At 43.1% G+C, this 15640-nt stretch overlaps 1 protein-coding gene across 2 annotated transcripts in view; it reads left to right on the top strand.

Annotated features, from left to right (window-relative positions):
* ST3GAL3 (ST3 beta-galactoside alpha-2,3-sialyltransferase 3) overlaps positions 1-15640 on the top strand; it is a 246338-nt gene that overhangs the window by 125720 nt on the left and 104978 nt on the right. For both annotated transcript variants that reach the window (XM_049774906.1, XM_049774905.1), the window contains one exon: positions 2286-2328. In XM_049774906.1, the coding sequence (XP_049630863.1) occupies positions 2286-2328 (43 nt within the window). The remainder of the gene's footprint in view (positions 1-2285; positions 2329-15640) is intronic.

The raw sequence follows: 15640 nt of genomic DNA, 5'->3' as shown, positions 1-15640 counted from the left end.
GCCAGAAGATTGTTCTCTGGTTATGACTACATGGGGGGGCATAATTATGAGGTGCTCTTTTTCAGAAAATGATCAAATGGACTTAGTTGAAAGAACATTAAACTTTGAAGAGTTTCTGTGGACTTTTTGTGGATTTTTGTCTTCAATTAATATTAACTTGAAACCTTTTGTTTTGTTGTTATTGTTTTTGTTATTGATTTAAGTTTCTGATAAATTAAGAAAAGTCTATCATCTGTTTATCAAGTCAGAGCAAAATTGTATGGCGGGGCTGGAGGGATATCACAGCAGTAGGGTGTTTGCCTTGCAAGCGGCCGACCCAGGACCAACATTGGTTCAAATCCCAGCATCCCATATGGTCCCCCAAGCCTGCCAGCAGCAATTTCTGAGCGAAGAGCCAGGAGTAACCCCTGAGTGCCACTGGGTGTGGCTCAAAAACCAAAAAAACAAACAAAAAAAAATATGGAGAAAAGGCTTTCACTGAACCAAATATATTGTGATCAGAGGCAAGCCTTCTGTGGCGTGTGTGTTCTGGTTGGTGTCTTTGATGTTAAGGGGAGAAATAGTTTCTCTCTGCAGTGCAGTTCTTTATGAGAAAACACTCATTTGCCCTTGCCTGTCTTGGCCATTCAAGAGCCTCGATGCCTGTACACATGCTTGATACCTTTCTCTCTATCTCTGTCCCTCTTGCTCTCTCTCTCCCTCCCCTCTCCCTCTTTCTCACTCTTTCTCACTCACTTGCTCTCCTCACAAATCTTTCTCCCTCTCACACATACATACACAAACACCTGTAATAATTGAGCAAAAGTGTAATAAGTGAGAGATAGCTCAAGAGGCTAGTGCTCCTGTTTTACATGCAGGAGCCCCGGATTCTATCCCCAGCACTGCATGGTCCCCTGAATACCACTGAGAGTGACTCTCATGCACCCCCACGACCCCCACAGTCAACATGCCAGCAGTAACCCCTGAGCATCACCAGGTGTGGCTCTCAAACCAAAAAGAAAAAGAAACAGATCTATGACACTCCTATAATTTTTCTTCTATAAATATTTATGAAGAGACAGGAAATCTTCTTAGTGTCAGGAATAGTTGTGATTCCCTGGGCTTATTTTAGGACTGCAAACCATTATGTCAGTGCTTTACACTTTATTAGCTGTAAGAACTGTTGGGGATAGACCGGAAAACTTCAAGCAACAAGAACCTAGGCCCTTAGCAAATCTTTGTCTTATAGTGTTCTTATCCTGGTGGATCTGCCCATTTCTTGTATTATTCCCCTTTTCACTCTCAGATGACTTCTTTTTAAAAATTTTGTATTTGGGGGCTGGAGCAATAGCACAACAGGTAGGACATTTGCCTTGCATCCAGCCGACCTAGGTTTGATCCCCGGCATCTCATTGAGCATCTCATCTCTTAAGCACCACCAGAAGTGATTTCTGAACATAGAGCCGGGAGTAACCCTGGAGCATCCCTGGTTGTGACTCATAAACAAACAAACAAAAATTTGTACTTGACACAATTCTGTAAAAAAAATGCTTCAGCTTTGCTGCAGAATGAGATAAAATATCAAGAACTTACATAAGCCCTTGATGATCATTTGTCACCAATGACTAACCAATTTATTTTAAATTTAATTTAAATTTGATTCTTTAATTATCAATTCTATGTTATTGTCACAAGGAGCTTTACCAAAAGTGATCTTTTTGTTGTTTTTTTGTCCACATCTGGTGGTGCTTTGGGGTTACTCTTGGCTCTGTGCTCAGAAATCACTCCTGGCAGGCTCATAGGACCATATAGGTTGCCAGGGATTGAACCCGGTTGGCAGTGTGCAAGGCAATTGCCCTACCCACTGTGCTATCACTCCAGCTGCTAAAGATGATCTTTTGAGGTCTCCTTGCTACCACAACCTTATCCTCAGAGTTAGAAAAATGATTCAGCAAAAGTTGTGCATAGAAATTGGGGAAAAACAGAGGTTTCTTTTCATCATCTTTAGGGCTTCAGTTTGTGGCTTACTAAATCTCAATTTCCAGTCACATATTTATAAAGGATGACCTTTATGGAAGAGCATAAGACTGGCTGGTCTGAAAGGCTGGGCAATGTTTGAAGTTGCTCATGGTTCCTTGCAAGCTGTTGTCTGCCAGAGTTTTTTGGATGAAAGGTGGCCGAGACTGCGTTTGCTTCTGTTCTTGAAAGCAGTTGTCTCTCCCTGGGGCCTGGGCTGGGTTGCAATTTACGTAGGGCAGTAGTCATTTGACTCTTATGACCTTTTCTGCTGTTTCTCTTTTTTTCAGAGTATGATCGATTGGGCTTTCTTCTGAAGCTGGACTCTAAACTGTGAGTACATTGAGGAAGTGGTTGGCTGTGAGGGAGAGGTCTGTGAGGGTCAGGGTGCATATCTGACTTTTTGGCTTTCATCCCTGTTGTGATGGTTGGGGGATTCCCTGGGGTCTGTCCATTGTAGTGTGGAACATATTATAGCACGTAGGGGCATGAAGAGAATGGAATTGTGGTTGCAAACACAAGGCCAGAGTCAGTTTGTGACAGAAGCTAACAGCCACCGAGAACAAGGACACCTCTGGAAAGCTTCTACAGTAGAGTAGGAGAGTCATATAGTCTCAGGGAGTGGCCTCTCAAAGATGCTTTGCTACTTGGCATGGTAAAACCTCCCATGCTCAGCCCCTCTTTCTTCCTGGATTGAATTTGCTTTCTTGCTCCCAGGGGACTGTCCATTTCTCTCTAAGCTGGCATGTGCTTGCTGTTTGTCCCTGAAACTCCCTTTTCTTGCTTCTCTGCTTGAGAAATTTAATGACCACCTCCTTTCTTCCAAAATTACCTTTCTACCTCTATCACCAATGATTATACTATAGTTAACTGTATAATTATTATTAATTTACTAAGATCACAGCCCTGAAGTCAAGCAAAACTTGGTTCAAATCTCAGATTGACATTTACTCTCTGTGATTTGGGACAGGCTATTTAATCACTCTGAGCCTAACATATCTCACAGGGCTATTATAAGGATTTAATTGAAATTATTCCTTCTCATAGGTATTTTCAAGTACAGAGCATCTAAGTTTTCAAGAATTCTTCCCTAGCTGTTCTACCTGATGTCTCTACCACCTAAACACTATTGAAATTTGTTTGTTAGTTGCTCAGTAAACCCTTAGCACATGGATGCAGAGATGTATGCATGAATGTTTGGATAGAAGAATGAATGGATGGATGGATGGATGGATGGATGGATGGATGGATGGATGGATGGATGGATGGATGGATGGGTAAATGGGTAAATAAACAGTGAATGGGGCTGGAGCAATAGCACATCGATAAGACATTTGCCTTACATGCGGCCGATATAGGACGGACCCTGGTTTGAATCCTGACATCCTATATGGTCCGTTCCTCCCCCCCCCCCCAGCTTGCCAGGAGTGACTTCTGAGCACAGAGCCAGGAGTAACCCCTGAGCGCTGCCGGGTGTGACCTAAAAAACAACAAATAAATAAATAGTGAATGAATGGACAGATGGATGGGTGGATGGACAGGCAAATGGATATGAATGATTGGATAAATGAGTAGGTGATGGAAGGATAAATGAATGGATAAACAAAAATGGATGGACAGATGGATGGATGGTTGGATTGAACGGATGAGTTGAATGAATGGTTGAATGGATAGATGAATGGTTGATAGATGAATTGACTCTGCAGGTCCCTATTATACTGAAATACCTTGAGATTGGTTCTGTGCACTCTGCTCTGCACAGTACCTCTCACGATGACATTTAATAAATGGTTATAAAAGTATCTGTAACTTCTTTTGTTGTTAGTTATTTTGGGGTACCTGTATGCCATGTCAGACAGACATGAAAGGTCAGAATTGGTTTTTGCTTTCATTTCCTGTTTCTTTTTTATTTTATTTGGGGGTGGGTAGGTGTTGGACCATACCGATGACACTTAGGGATTACTCCTACAGGGCTCTGCTCTCAGAAATTGTTCCTGGTAGGCTCAGAGGACCATATAGGATGCTGAGAATCAAGCCCGGGTCGGCTGTGTGCAAACACCCTACCCACTGTGCTATGATTCTGGCCCCTCATTTTCTCTCTTTCAAGTAAGGATCTTGAAAGATGATGGTGATCACCATAGCTGTATATCAGACTTCAGATTAGTGGCAGTTTAGTTTTCCCACTGAATTATCTGGCTTTACTCCCTTTTCCTTTTGGCTCTGGTGTTTTATACAATGACTTCAGATATAGTAATTCTTCCAGGTTTTATATATCATGGGGGAGGAATGGTCCTGTTCTTTATATCAGACTAGAGTTGTCAACAGGCACATTTAGCACATAGATGCGGCTTAATTATGCTACAGAGCCACAGGCTTCACTCTTAGAAAATTCTCAATTTAGTGCCTGGACTGAAAAACAAGTGAAGTGTAAGCTATAAGAAAGTGAAATGTCACCAAGATGGAAGAGATATAGTAATTACCAAGTTGAATCACATTGATTTATGTTATCTAGGACATGATAACTACAGTATTTAAACTGTCTTCACTAGGATAAGGCGGGAATTAAGAGGACATCCCTGCTCTGCTGTTCTGACAGTTGAGTGAACCATGAGAGACTATTGTGGATCTGTTGTGTAACTAGCTCATTCCACAAATTTGATTGAACTTGACCTTTTACCTAGGGGATTGACTATCTCATTTGATTTAATTCACAATTTAAGGTACAAACTGGAACTTTCCTACCTCTTGCAAAAGCTTTTTCAATCCAATACTGTTTTCAGGAAGAAGCACATGTGTGGGATTTTAACCTTCTCCCAAGTTTAGGATTCTGTTTTCTACGGGTAATGGCCTCAGGTCTTGCTGTATGAAATCTTCCTCTTTTTGTGTTGCGTTCTATATCTCACCAAAAGGAGCTGAATTTGGATCAGAAAATAGGACTTCACCCCCATTCTTGCTGCTGAAAGACCTTAGATAATTAACTCTCTAAACCCTAATTTTCACTTATGAAATTTAGGACAAAATAATACTTGTTAACATTTTGTAAAGAATGAAAGGAATCTCTATAAAGTTTGAATAACTATGCAAATGTAAGAAATAATTTTTATTGGCTTCATTTAGCTTATTGACTAGAAGAATTTCGGTATTTTTGGTGATTTGTAGTCTTTAAATATTACATTTGAAACTCGGGTTCAGCATTAGGCCTTCTCATTTTAGCCTCCAGTCCTAGTATTTTCTTCCATATTTTCCAACTTTTGATCATTTCCCCTCCTATACTAAAGCCCCAAAGGACGCAGTACAAGGATAAGCTAGAACTGAATCTGCATCCCAAGCAAATCCTGCCAGAACTGCAGGAGAGGTTGCTAGAAGCTGAGTGGATCAGGACAATAAGTTAATAACACAGATACACTTGATATTCACAGCCAGAGTTTCTCTCACCCAGCTGATCCATGAATTCATTGTAAGGTATTCTAGGCTATCTCTGGGGAGAACATGAATTTCTTACAAAGTCTTTTCAAGGAAACAAGCAGTTTATAATAAATAACTGAGCACAGAGGAAACAAGTTTATAATAAATAACTGAGCACAGAGGAAACAAATCTCTGTTACTGAGATTCATGAAAAACAAGAGAGCAGGACCCATGAAAACTTCTGAAATTGGAGTTATTGGGCACATTTCATAAAGCGATTATATACAGCGTATTAGAAAATATAAGACAGGATTGAACTGTAGAAGTGGAATAGGAGCTATAAAAGTAGATTAGGGAGCTAGGGAGATGGCTCAAAGGGCTGTGATGCATGTTTTGTATTTTGAAACCCCAGATTTTTTCCCCCAGTATTACTTAGTCCTCTTAGCACTATCAGGAATAGCCCCCATCACTGCTGAGTGTAGTCCAAAAAAGAAATTTTTCTTTTTTAATTTTTTAAATATATTTTTATTTAAGTAACATGATCATAGTTGGGTTACAGTCATAACCAGAACACCCCCCTTCACCATCCCCTACCTGTATTCGAGACAGGCATTCTACTACAGTTATTTGTTTCTAAATTCAATAAGTTGTATTTTTTTTTCCTTAAAGGATAAGAGTAAAAAAATATAGTAAAGGTGTGATAGTGGCAATTGCCGTTGTTTGCATAGGTCCAGAAAAATGGGGAAAATGGAAAAAAAAATCCTTGACCTGATTACAAAAAGGCCTTACCCCAGAAGTTTATTGGCATAAGACCGACTCTGGGTTCCAGGTGTACCAGTCCATTCACTCGAGTCATTCTCAAGATCCCGGTGAAACTTTTTCACACTTTAGCTATTGTTGGTATCAGATTCTTTTTTTTTTTTTTTTTTTTTTTTTTGGTTTTTGGGTCACACCCGGCGTTGCTCAGGGGTGACTCCTGGCTGTGTGCTCAGAAATAGCTCCTGGCAGGCATGGGGGACCATATGGGACACCGGGATTCGAACCAACCACCTTTGGTCCTGGATCGGCTGCTTGCATGACAAACACCGCTGTGCTATCTCTCCGGGCCCGGTATCAGATTCTTATAAAGACTCTGGATTCTGTGCATTTCTTTCATCGATGTCAGGCCAATGTGGAGCATCCTCTAGTTTCAGCATACCATTCAATGCGGAGCAATTTGCCCTGCATGCAGACTGTTGCTGAGTCGTCTGGATGTTGGGAGCACTCTTTGGAGTAAGTCAATGCCAAAGCAGTGGTAGGTCTTCCCTGGTAGAGGCTTGGATCCTGGTAATGTTATAGACAATTGTGGTTGTTTCCATAGATGGTATTCATTATTCAGGTGTGTGTGGGCGATGCCCATTCTGAGGCCTAAGCCAAATCATTATGCCAATGTTCAGGGTAAAAGGCCTAATTACATTACCAAATTTGTGTTCCCATCTCTATTAGATAAGAACTTGTTTGCAGATGTATTATTTTCCCATTTTAATGTGCCTATGCAAAAGAGAAGCAATGCCACAAGATATTGTTGGTGCATCTGGGGGCCGACAAATAAAGTTCAACATTCCCCGTAACTTGGTTCGAACATGAAATCTATACAGAGATACTCTTCTACCAGTATTGCTTATAAAACAGATCTCAAAGGGGGAAAATCAAACAATCAAATAACAAATCCAGTGGGCAAAATTGTCACTATATGAGGATGTTCGAAAAGAGTTATAGGTGTTAAGGGAATACATCTGAGATATACAAAGGAGATACACGTGTCCCTTTTATGTTTTAGAAATAGTCAAGAGGGAGGGAGGTGTTTCCGAGACACCACTTTGGTCTGTGATTTGGACAAGCGAAGAGAACATGGAGTCATGTCCTCCCCTTGTTGCCTGCTGAAGCTTCTGAATCCCCGAGAGACGTTTGCTTCCTAATTGCTGGAAGTTGAAAGTTCACCAGTCCCCTCCCAGCCCCTTGCAGGAATAAGGAAGCCTGGGATCTCTTTTAAATTGCACCTCACCGGAACTCACTTGCTGGGACCCTGAGCAGGTGTCCAGGAATAACCCTAGGGATGGGGAGGAAGGAGAGAGAAGGCTGTGGGGGGCAGCTGAGGCTGCATCTTCACCTTATCTTGGCCAAAAAGCCTACAGCATGGAACCTTGCCGTGACGCGTTGCCTGCTGAAGCTGCAGACTCCACCCAAAAACTTACTGTGAAAGATATGTATCCACCTTGGCCAAAACAAAAATCATTAGTACAGAAAAATGGTAAAATGTGGGGTAAAAAGAGATGGGAGTGAGGGAGTAAAAAATAAAACGAGCTCCTGGACTCAGATTCAGATAATGACAAGCAGATGAAACACAACGATACCCATATTTGTCATAATGTTCCGCGCCTGGGGACTAGCCCCCGAGCGGTTTTACAATGGACAGGTTTAATAAGGAAACTTCCCTGGTAAGTCCTAATGCCAGAACCTGTTGTGCTGCTATTCCCATCTCGATGGCTTGCCCAGCCATGTGGCCAGGAAAAGTCCTGGAGTACCGGAGGAAGGAGATAGAGGGGTGCTGGGGTGACCCATGTCCCTAACCCCTTCCTAGGCCTGGTTAAAGAGGCCTTTGGCATGGTGGAGGGCTGCCAAACGCCATGCTGGCAGAACCTCCCAGCTCCCAGGAAGGAAGGAGATCCTTCCCGAGCTAGAAGACCAGAAGGTCAGAGCCCCCACCCCAGACCCTCCCTTTGGAGCCGGGAGGGATATGGGGAAAGCCTAGGAAAGCCAATAAACTCCTCCAAGGAACCCACCTCACTGGCTTGCCCAGCCATGTGGCCAGGAAAAGCCCTGGAGTACCAGAATAAGGAGGTAGAGGTTGTGCTGGGGTGACCCATGTCCTGCACCCCTTCTTAGGCCTGGTTTTTGGGTCATACCTGATGGCACTTGGGGCTACTCGTGGCTCTGGCAGGCTCGGGATCATATGGAATGCTGGGGATTGAACCAGGGTTGGCCATGTGCAAGGCAAACTCCTTACCTTCTCTGCTATCAATCCACACAACCCAAAAAAATTTTTTAAGAAGATTAGCAGAACAAAGAATTTCTAGAATTGAAATTTTACAATGGGGGTCAGAGAGATAGCATGGAGGTAAGGTGTTTGCCTTGCATGCAGAAGAATGGTGGTTCGAATCCTGGCATCCCATATGGTTCCCCGAGTTTCCAGGAGTCATTTCTGAGCATAGAGTCAGGAGTAACTCCTGAGTGCTGCTGGGTGTGACCCAAAAACAAACAATCAAAAAAGAAACTTTACAGTGGACAAAAATTAAAATGCAGTAGAATTCAGTAGCAGATAGATAAAACTGAAGACAGAGTTAGTGGGCTAAGTAAGGAGAGAGAGAATGTGTATTTTGTTTGTTTCATTTTGAGCCCACATCTAATTGTGCTCAGGATTTTACTCTTGGATCTGCGCTCTGGAATCACTCCCAGTGGCTTGGAACTGTATGGAGTGCTGAGGATTGAACTCAGCTGTGTAAAAAGCAAGCACCTTACTCACTATATTCTCTGGGCTCCAGAAGAAATGATCTTTAATGAGGATTAGCAAATTTATTCTATTAAAGGCCAGGTAGTTTGATTGCTAATTATAATCCTATTCTGGAGTTTGTGTCTTATTGTCTCTATTGCAACGGAATGAGCAGACAATATTCTAATAGAACTTTATAGCCCATATATATGTGTGTGTGTGTATTTTTTTATTTATTTATTGAGGTTTCTCAGCCACACCCGGTGACACTCAGAAGTTACTTCTGGCTATACACTGAGAAATTGCTCCTGGCTTGGAGGACCATATGGGATGCCAGGGGATCAAACCACAGTCTATCCTAACTAGAGCCAACAAGGGAGATGCTTTACTGCTTGCGCCACCGCTCCAGCCCCCTACCTCATATATTTTCTTATTATAATTTTCTTCTCAAAGTTGTACTTATTTCAGTGATGTGTTTTATATATATGTATGTATGTACATATTCTTTCACCATATTTATCTCTTTTTAGACTTAGATCAAGCTATAGTACAATAACCATTGATGTATATAAATGGCAATTTTATCATCTTTAATCATTTGAATATATAGAGAAAGAAATCTGATTCACTGTTAACCTGAAGACAAAACAAACATCAAAATAATGAGTCCAGGGGCCGGGAGCATTAGCACAACAGTGGGGCATTTGCTTTGCACGTAGCCAACTGGGACGAGCCCTAGTTTGATTCCAGGCATTTCATATGGTCCCCTGAGCCTGCCTGGAGCGATTTCTGAGCTCAGAGCCAGAAGTAAACCCTGAGCACCACCAAGTGTTGCCCCCCCCCCAAAAAAAAAAGAATCTAAGCACATTTTACGAAGTGAATTGTACGGGGTTGGAGCAATAGCACAGCCTTAGAGCATTTGCCTTGCACACGGCCTAAACAGGACAAACTCTGGTTCGATTCCTGGCATCTCAAATGGTCCCCCAAGCCTGCCAGGAGTGATTTCTGAGTGCAGAACCAGAAGTAACCCCTGAACGCTGCCGGGTATGACCTAAAAATCAAAAACAAACAAACAACCCACAAAGTGAATTGTACTTTACAATTTATCTCGTATTTTATACTGCAAGTATTGGTGGGTGGGGTGCAATATCTGGCATTGTTTAGGAGTTACTCCTGGCTCTGCACTCAGGAATCACTCCTGGCAGTGTAAGGGATAGCAGGGATTGAACCCTGGTCAGCCTCATGCAAGTCAAGTGCCCTGCTTGCTGCTATACTATCTTTCTGGCCCCTAAAAGTGTGTATTTTAAAGAATTTATAAATCTGGCATAAGATGGGGCCAGAGTGGTAGCACAGCAGTAGGGCATTGCCTTGCATACAGCTGACCTGAGATGGACCTGGGTTCAATCCCTGACATCCCATATTTTCCCCTGAGCCAGGAGCAATATCTGAGCATAGAAGCCAGGAGTAACCCCTGAGTGCCACCAGTGTGTCCCAAAACAACTACAGGGGTTGTCTAATTCCTAGCTTTGTTTCATTATACTCCACAAATCACCTGAGCTCACCTGATGTTCTTTCTGTCTTTCCCTCCCTCCCTCCCTCCCTCCCTCCCTCCCTCCCTCCCTCCCTCCTTCCTCCCTCCTCCCTCCCTCCCTCCCTCCCTCCTTCCTCCCTCCCTCCCTTCCTTCCTTCCTCCCTCCCTCCTTCCTTCCTTCCTTCCCTCCCTCCCTCCCTCCCTCCCCCCCTCCCTCCCTCCCTCCCTCCCTCCCCCTCCCTCTCCCCCTCCCTCTCCCTCCCTCCCTCCCTCCCTCCCTCCCTCCCTCCCTCCCTCCCTCCCTCCCTCCCTTCCTTCCTTCCTTCCTTCCTTCCTTCCTTCCTTCCTTCCTTCCTTCCTTCCTTCCTTCCTTCCTTCCTTGTTTTTGGACCACACCCAACAGCTCTCAGGGATTACTCCCTGAGTAACACCCTACCCTAATGTGCTATCACTCAGACCCCCCACCTTTTTCTTCCTGACTTAACATGACATTCTCCATGCTACTTAATTCTATCACGTTGTTGCGAACTGCATGATTTCATCTTTTCTCCTAGCTGAGTAGTATTGTGTATATACATCATAATTTCGTTATCTACACATCTATTGTTGAACATTTGGATTATTTCCAGATCTTGGCTACTGTAAATAATGCTGCAGTAAATGGGAGTGTGCAAATAAAAATTGAAATTTTAACTTCATGTCATTCTTTGTGTTTAGTCTTTAGGTCCCATCCAGTCATGCTCAGAGGCTACTCCTGGCTTGGTGGTTTTGTATTCAGGGGGTATTTTCAGGTGTTTGGGTGACCATGTGGTGCCAGGAATTAAACCTGGGTTCTGGCATGTAAAGCATGTACTTCAGCCCACTGAGCTATCTCCCTTAATTTCTTATCATTTTAGCCCTGCACATTGCTGAGTATTGCCCCCCCCCCAAAAAAAAAAGAAGTTAAAATATAAATGACATTCTTAAAGGCTGGAGAGGTAGTACAGTGGATAGAGTACCTGACCTCAGTTTAATCCCTGGCACTTCATATGGTCCCAAGCCTTGCCAGTGAGTATAAAGCCTGGAGTAATCCCTGGCCACTGCTGCGTGTGGCCCCAAAGAAGTATAAATTAAAATATAAATGACATTCTTAATTCATAGTCACATACAGACCTAGGAATGTGTGAGATCTGATTCATAGATCAGAGCTGACTGGCTTTGGTTTACCTGCCAGTACTGTCTTCCAGTCCCAGGTGCTTTCTGTTCAGGAAGTTTTGTTACTTAGAAATATTTTTTTGAGGGGGGCCAAACCCAGCAGTGATTAGGGAACCATATAGGATGCTGGAGATTAAACTCAGGTTGATCATGTACAAGGCAAATGCCCTGCTTGCTGTACTATTGCTCTGGCCCCACTTAGAAATATTTTTTTAAATATCTCTTGTCAGGGTATTTAAAAAAAATTGTGACTGGAAAAGTACAACAGTGGGTAGGAAATTTGCCTGCATGCATCTGACCCAGATCATCCTAGTATCCTGTATGGTTCCTGGAGCCTGCCAGAAGTAATTTCTTGTACAGAACCAAGAGTAACTCCTGAGTACCACTGGATGTGCCCCACCCCCCAAATAATTTGGAAATAGATGCTTTGGGTACATGTTTCATCATACTTTTTAATTATGCAGGATAAATACTTTTATATTTCCTTTGAGAATTCCCTGTTCTTGTATCCATAGAACAAAACCACTTACCAGTGTTGTAAAGATTATCCATATACACTTAGATTCAGCAACTTCTATAAAATCTTGTCATTTAACAGTTAACTTTGTGGGGCCGGCGAGGTGGCACTAGAGGTAAGCCTTGCAAGCGCTAGCCAAGGTTCGATCCCCTGGCGTTCCATAAGGTCCCCCCAAGCCAGGGGCAGTTTCTGAATGGAGTAACCCCTGAGCATCAAACGGGTGTGCTCCGAAAAAACAAACAAAAAAAAGACAAAAAAAAAACCAAACAGTTAACTTTGTCATTCACAAGACCAGTTGACTTGGAAGTTAAAAAACATGGATTCTGGACTAAGGCATTGATTTTCAAAGTTGAACACCACATTTTAGTGCATAAGTGAGTTATTTAACTGCTAAGCCTAGTTTTACTATCAAGTGAGGAATAATGTTAATCCTCCAAGGATACTGGGATTTAACTTTTCATACATCCTTTTGAGTGTCTGGGGTGTTGATAGCCTCCTCAAAAGAGACTTGGATCATACCCCAGATTTCATTTTTTCTCTTTTTTTTTTTCAGATCAAAGCATTTTATTGGGGGTTGGGTGTCTTCAGGGGAGGAAATGCCAATGTCTTCGGAGAGTTCGAATCTCCGAGCCATACGGCCGCAGAAAGCAGATTTCATTTTTTCATCTCAATTAGCACACATTCCTTGAGTTTAACTATATGCTTTGTAACTAATTTAAAGCATAATTTCAAGCCATATGAACAACCTCATAAGAATGATTTATAAGAGGGGCCGGCGAGGTGGCACAGAGGTAAGGTGTCTGACTTGCAAGCAGCGCTAGCCAAGGAAGGACTGCGGTTCGATCCCCCGGTGTCCCATATGGTCCCCCCAAGCCAGGGGCAATTTCTGAGCGCGTAGCCAGGAGTAACCTCTGAGCATCAAGCAGGTGTGGCCCGAAAAAAAACAAAAAAGAAAAAGAATGATTTACAAGGGTATTCTGGGAACTAAAAATGGGGGCATCGGGTCTTTGCTGACCCATGGTCACTTCAGAATTCCTTCTGTTTCCTGAGCACTGACCGTTGGTCTACTCAATGCACTCAGCTCCAACCTGATGGGATGATTCTTTCAGGGGGTGAAATCTGTTCTCCAGGGAGGTTCCAGGTCCCCTCAAAGTTAAGGGACTGGGGAAAGACTCAGGGATGAAGTCTGCTGCCCAACAAGGAAATAAACATGTTCTTACTCATTCAAGAAATGCTTTAAACACCTACCATGTGTTAGGCACTGAACAAGATGGGCAGGAAATGAAAAGTGGTATCATTACATAAAGTTTTTGGTAATGTGGAAAGTGAGGAGTGCCTTGGAATAAAATAGATGAAAAGGAAATAGCTTTTTATTTCTTTTTAGAATTCCCTGCTTTTGTAGCCATAGAACAAAACCATTTGTTAGTGTGAAGATTGTTCCCATTAGATACGTATCTGGGATCATTCCTTGTGTGCCCTTCCACTTTGGACTGTGCTGTTGCTGTGCCTGAAATAGTTCCAGTCTCTTCTTGTGTGGTATTTGCTTAGTCCTTTATAGCACATTGAGCACATCTGCACAGTGCTCAATCCTGACCCTTTTCAGGAAAAAAAAAAAAGAGAGAGAGAGAGAGAGAGTGCTGGAAAAGAGATTGTAAATTGAAATGGTCAGTCAGACAGGCCTGCCTCAATGAGAAGGCGATTTGAGGTCAGTGGAGAAAGAGTGTGGTTAGCTCTGCCAGTACTAGAGGCACAGATTTCCCGACAGAACCTTTAGGAGATTTTTGTCTTGGTTATGAAGGCTGTGACACCATGAGCTAGGAATGCACCCTCCAGGCCTGCTGAGATGAGCCATGTGGGGCCCAACAAGTAGGCCCTGATCTGCAGGTGTGTTTCCGGAGTTGCTGTTTGCCCTCTGGGAACTGGTGGAGCTAGAGCCTTCACCTGCTCTAGTTGGCTGTGGCACATGCCCTGTGCGTGTGCTTGGTGCTCTGCATAAGCTTTTGTCTCGTGCTATGCTGCTGCTGCTGCTGCCGCTGCCGCTGCCGCCCTGTCTGGTCTCCCTATGGGAAGCTTGGGGACTTGAATGATCCGACATAATTGCATAAGAAGTTCCATGTGAAGACAGTCATGGAAGCCAAACCCAACAGCTTTTAACCACCAATGGCCAGGGAAAACCAAGTCAGTTATGAAAGACTACTAATCATGAGGCAAGCTAGAGTATACTCTGAGGAATGGTTACTGTTTCCAGAACAGCCAACCAAGTTCCCTGCAGGAGCAGTGGGAAAATGTTTATTGAGTACCTACTACATGCCTAGCACTCTATTAGGCCCTTTCTATACAATCCATTCCTAACAACCCCTTTGGTGATTTGATCCATTCTTCTGGCTTTAAATACCTTCTCAGTGTTGATGATGCCAAGATATGTAATACAAGACCAGACTCTCCCCACACCCTGCACCCTTATGCCAGGATTTACTCCCTGGTTCCTGCACACAAGATTCCCCCACACCAGAATCTTCCCTCTGCCAGTCAATGCCAGCCTTACCTTTCCAGTTGCTCAGGTCAAAGTTCTTTGACAGCAAACTAGTTACCAGCAATTCCACTTGGCTTTTCCTTAAATATCTCCACAGCTCACTGACTAAAGACCATCATCTCCTCCCCTCCTGATTGCTCCCACACATGCTTCTTTGTAGACTAATTTCACATTAAGCCATTGTGGTCTTGTTAACCTACAGAATAGGTCTCATTACTCTGGTGACCATAACATCTAGTGACTTCTATTTCTCTCAGTGATTTACCAAGTTCACCAGGGCCCCACGCCTGATTTGTTATTTGGCTCCTGTATCGCTCCACTCCACCCCATAGGCTCTTTGCTGTGCCTTAAGTAGTCCAGTCTTCTTGAGTGGCATTTGCTCAGTCATTTCTTTGGAGCACATCCCCATTTCTGAACAGTCTCTAAAAAGGGTGACCCTTTTCAGGCTGAGCTCGGTGCTTCCTTGCTCTTGAAACTTTTCTGCCCACCCCTTTTAAATAGTCATCTGGTTCTGCCTGATAACTGCCTGTTATCCTCTCTGACCCCCATGTCATTTTCTTGCATTTTCATCCCCTAGATATCCCTGCTTTATTGATCTGTTAAGGCTCTCATTAAAAGGGGCAGGCCCTGTTTTGGTCCATTTCCAGGCATCTGAATAGTATCTAGCATTTGGTGGTTGCTCAGAAAATACTTGTTGAAAGAATGAATTAGTGGGTAAGCCTTGGGAGGAGGTAATTGAGTAGATTTTAATAAGTGAGTAAGTAACTGTGGTGGGGATAACTAACTTGTTTTTGTTCACAGAACTAGAGCTATCCATATGTGATTCTTCTGCGCCTAATCCCACACTTCCTATCCACTTCTCTGTTCAACACAAATTAATATTTTTCCTCCAAATTCACAGTCGATTTGAACCTAAGTTTGATCAATACTTTGTT

The sequence above is a fragment of the Suncus etruscus genome, chromosome 6 (assembly GCF_024139225.1).
Source record: "Suncus etruscus isolate mSunEtr1 chromosome 6, mSunEtr1.pri.cur, whole genome shotgun sequence".
Lineage (NCBI taxonomy): Eukaryota > Metazoa > Chordata > Mammalia > Eulipotyphla > Soricidae > Suncus > Suncus etruscus.
The sequence above is the reverse complement of the archived record's forward strand: the minus strand, read 5'-3'. Positions and strand labels throughout refer to the sequence as shown.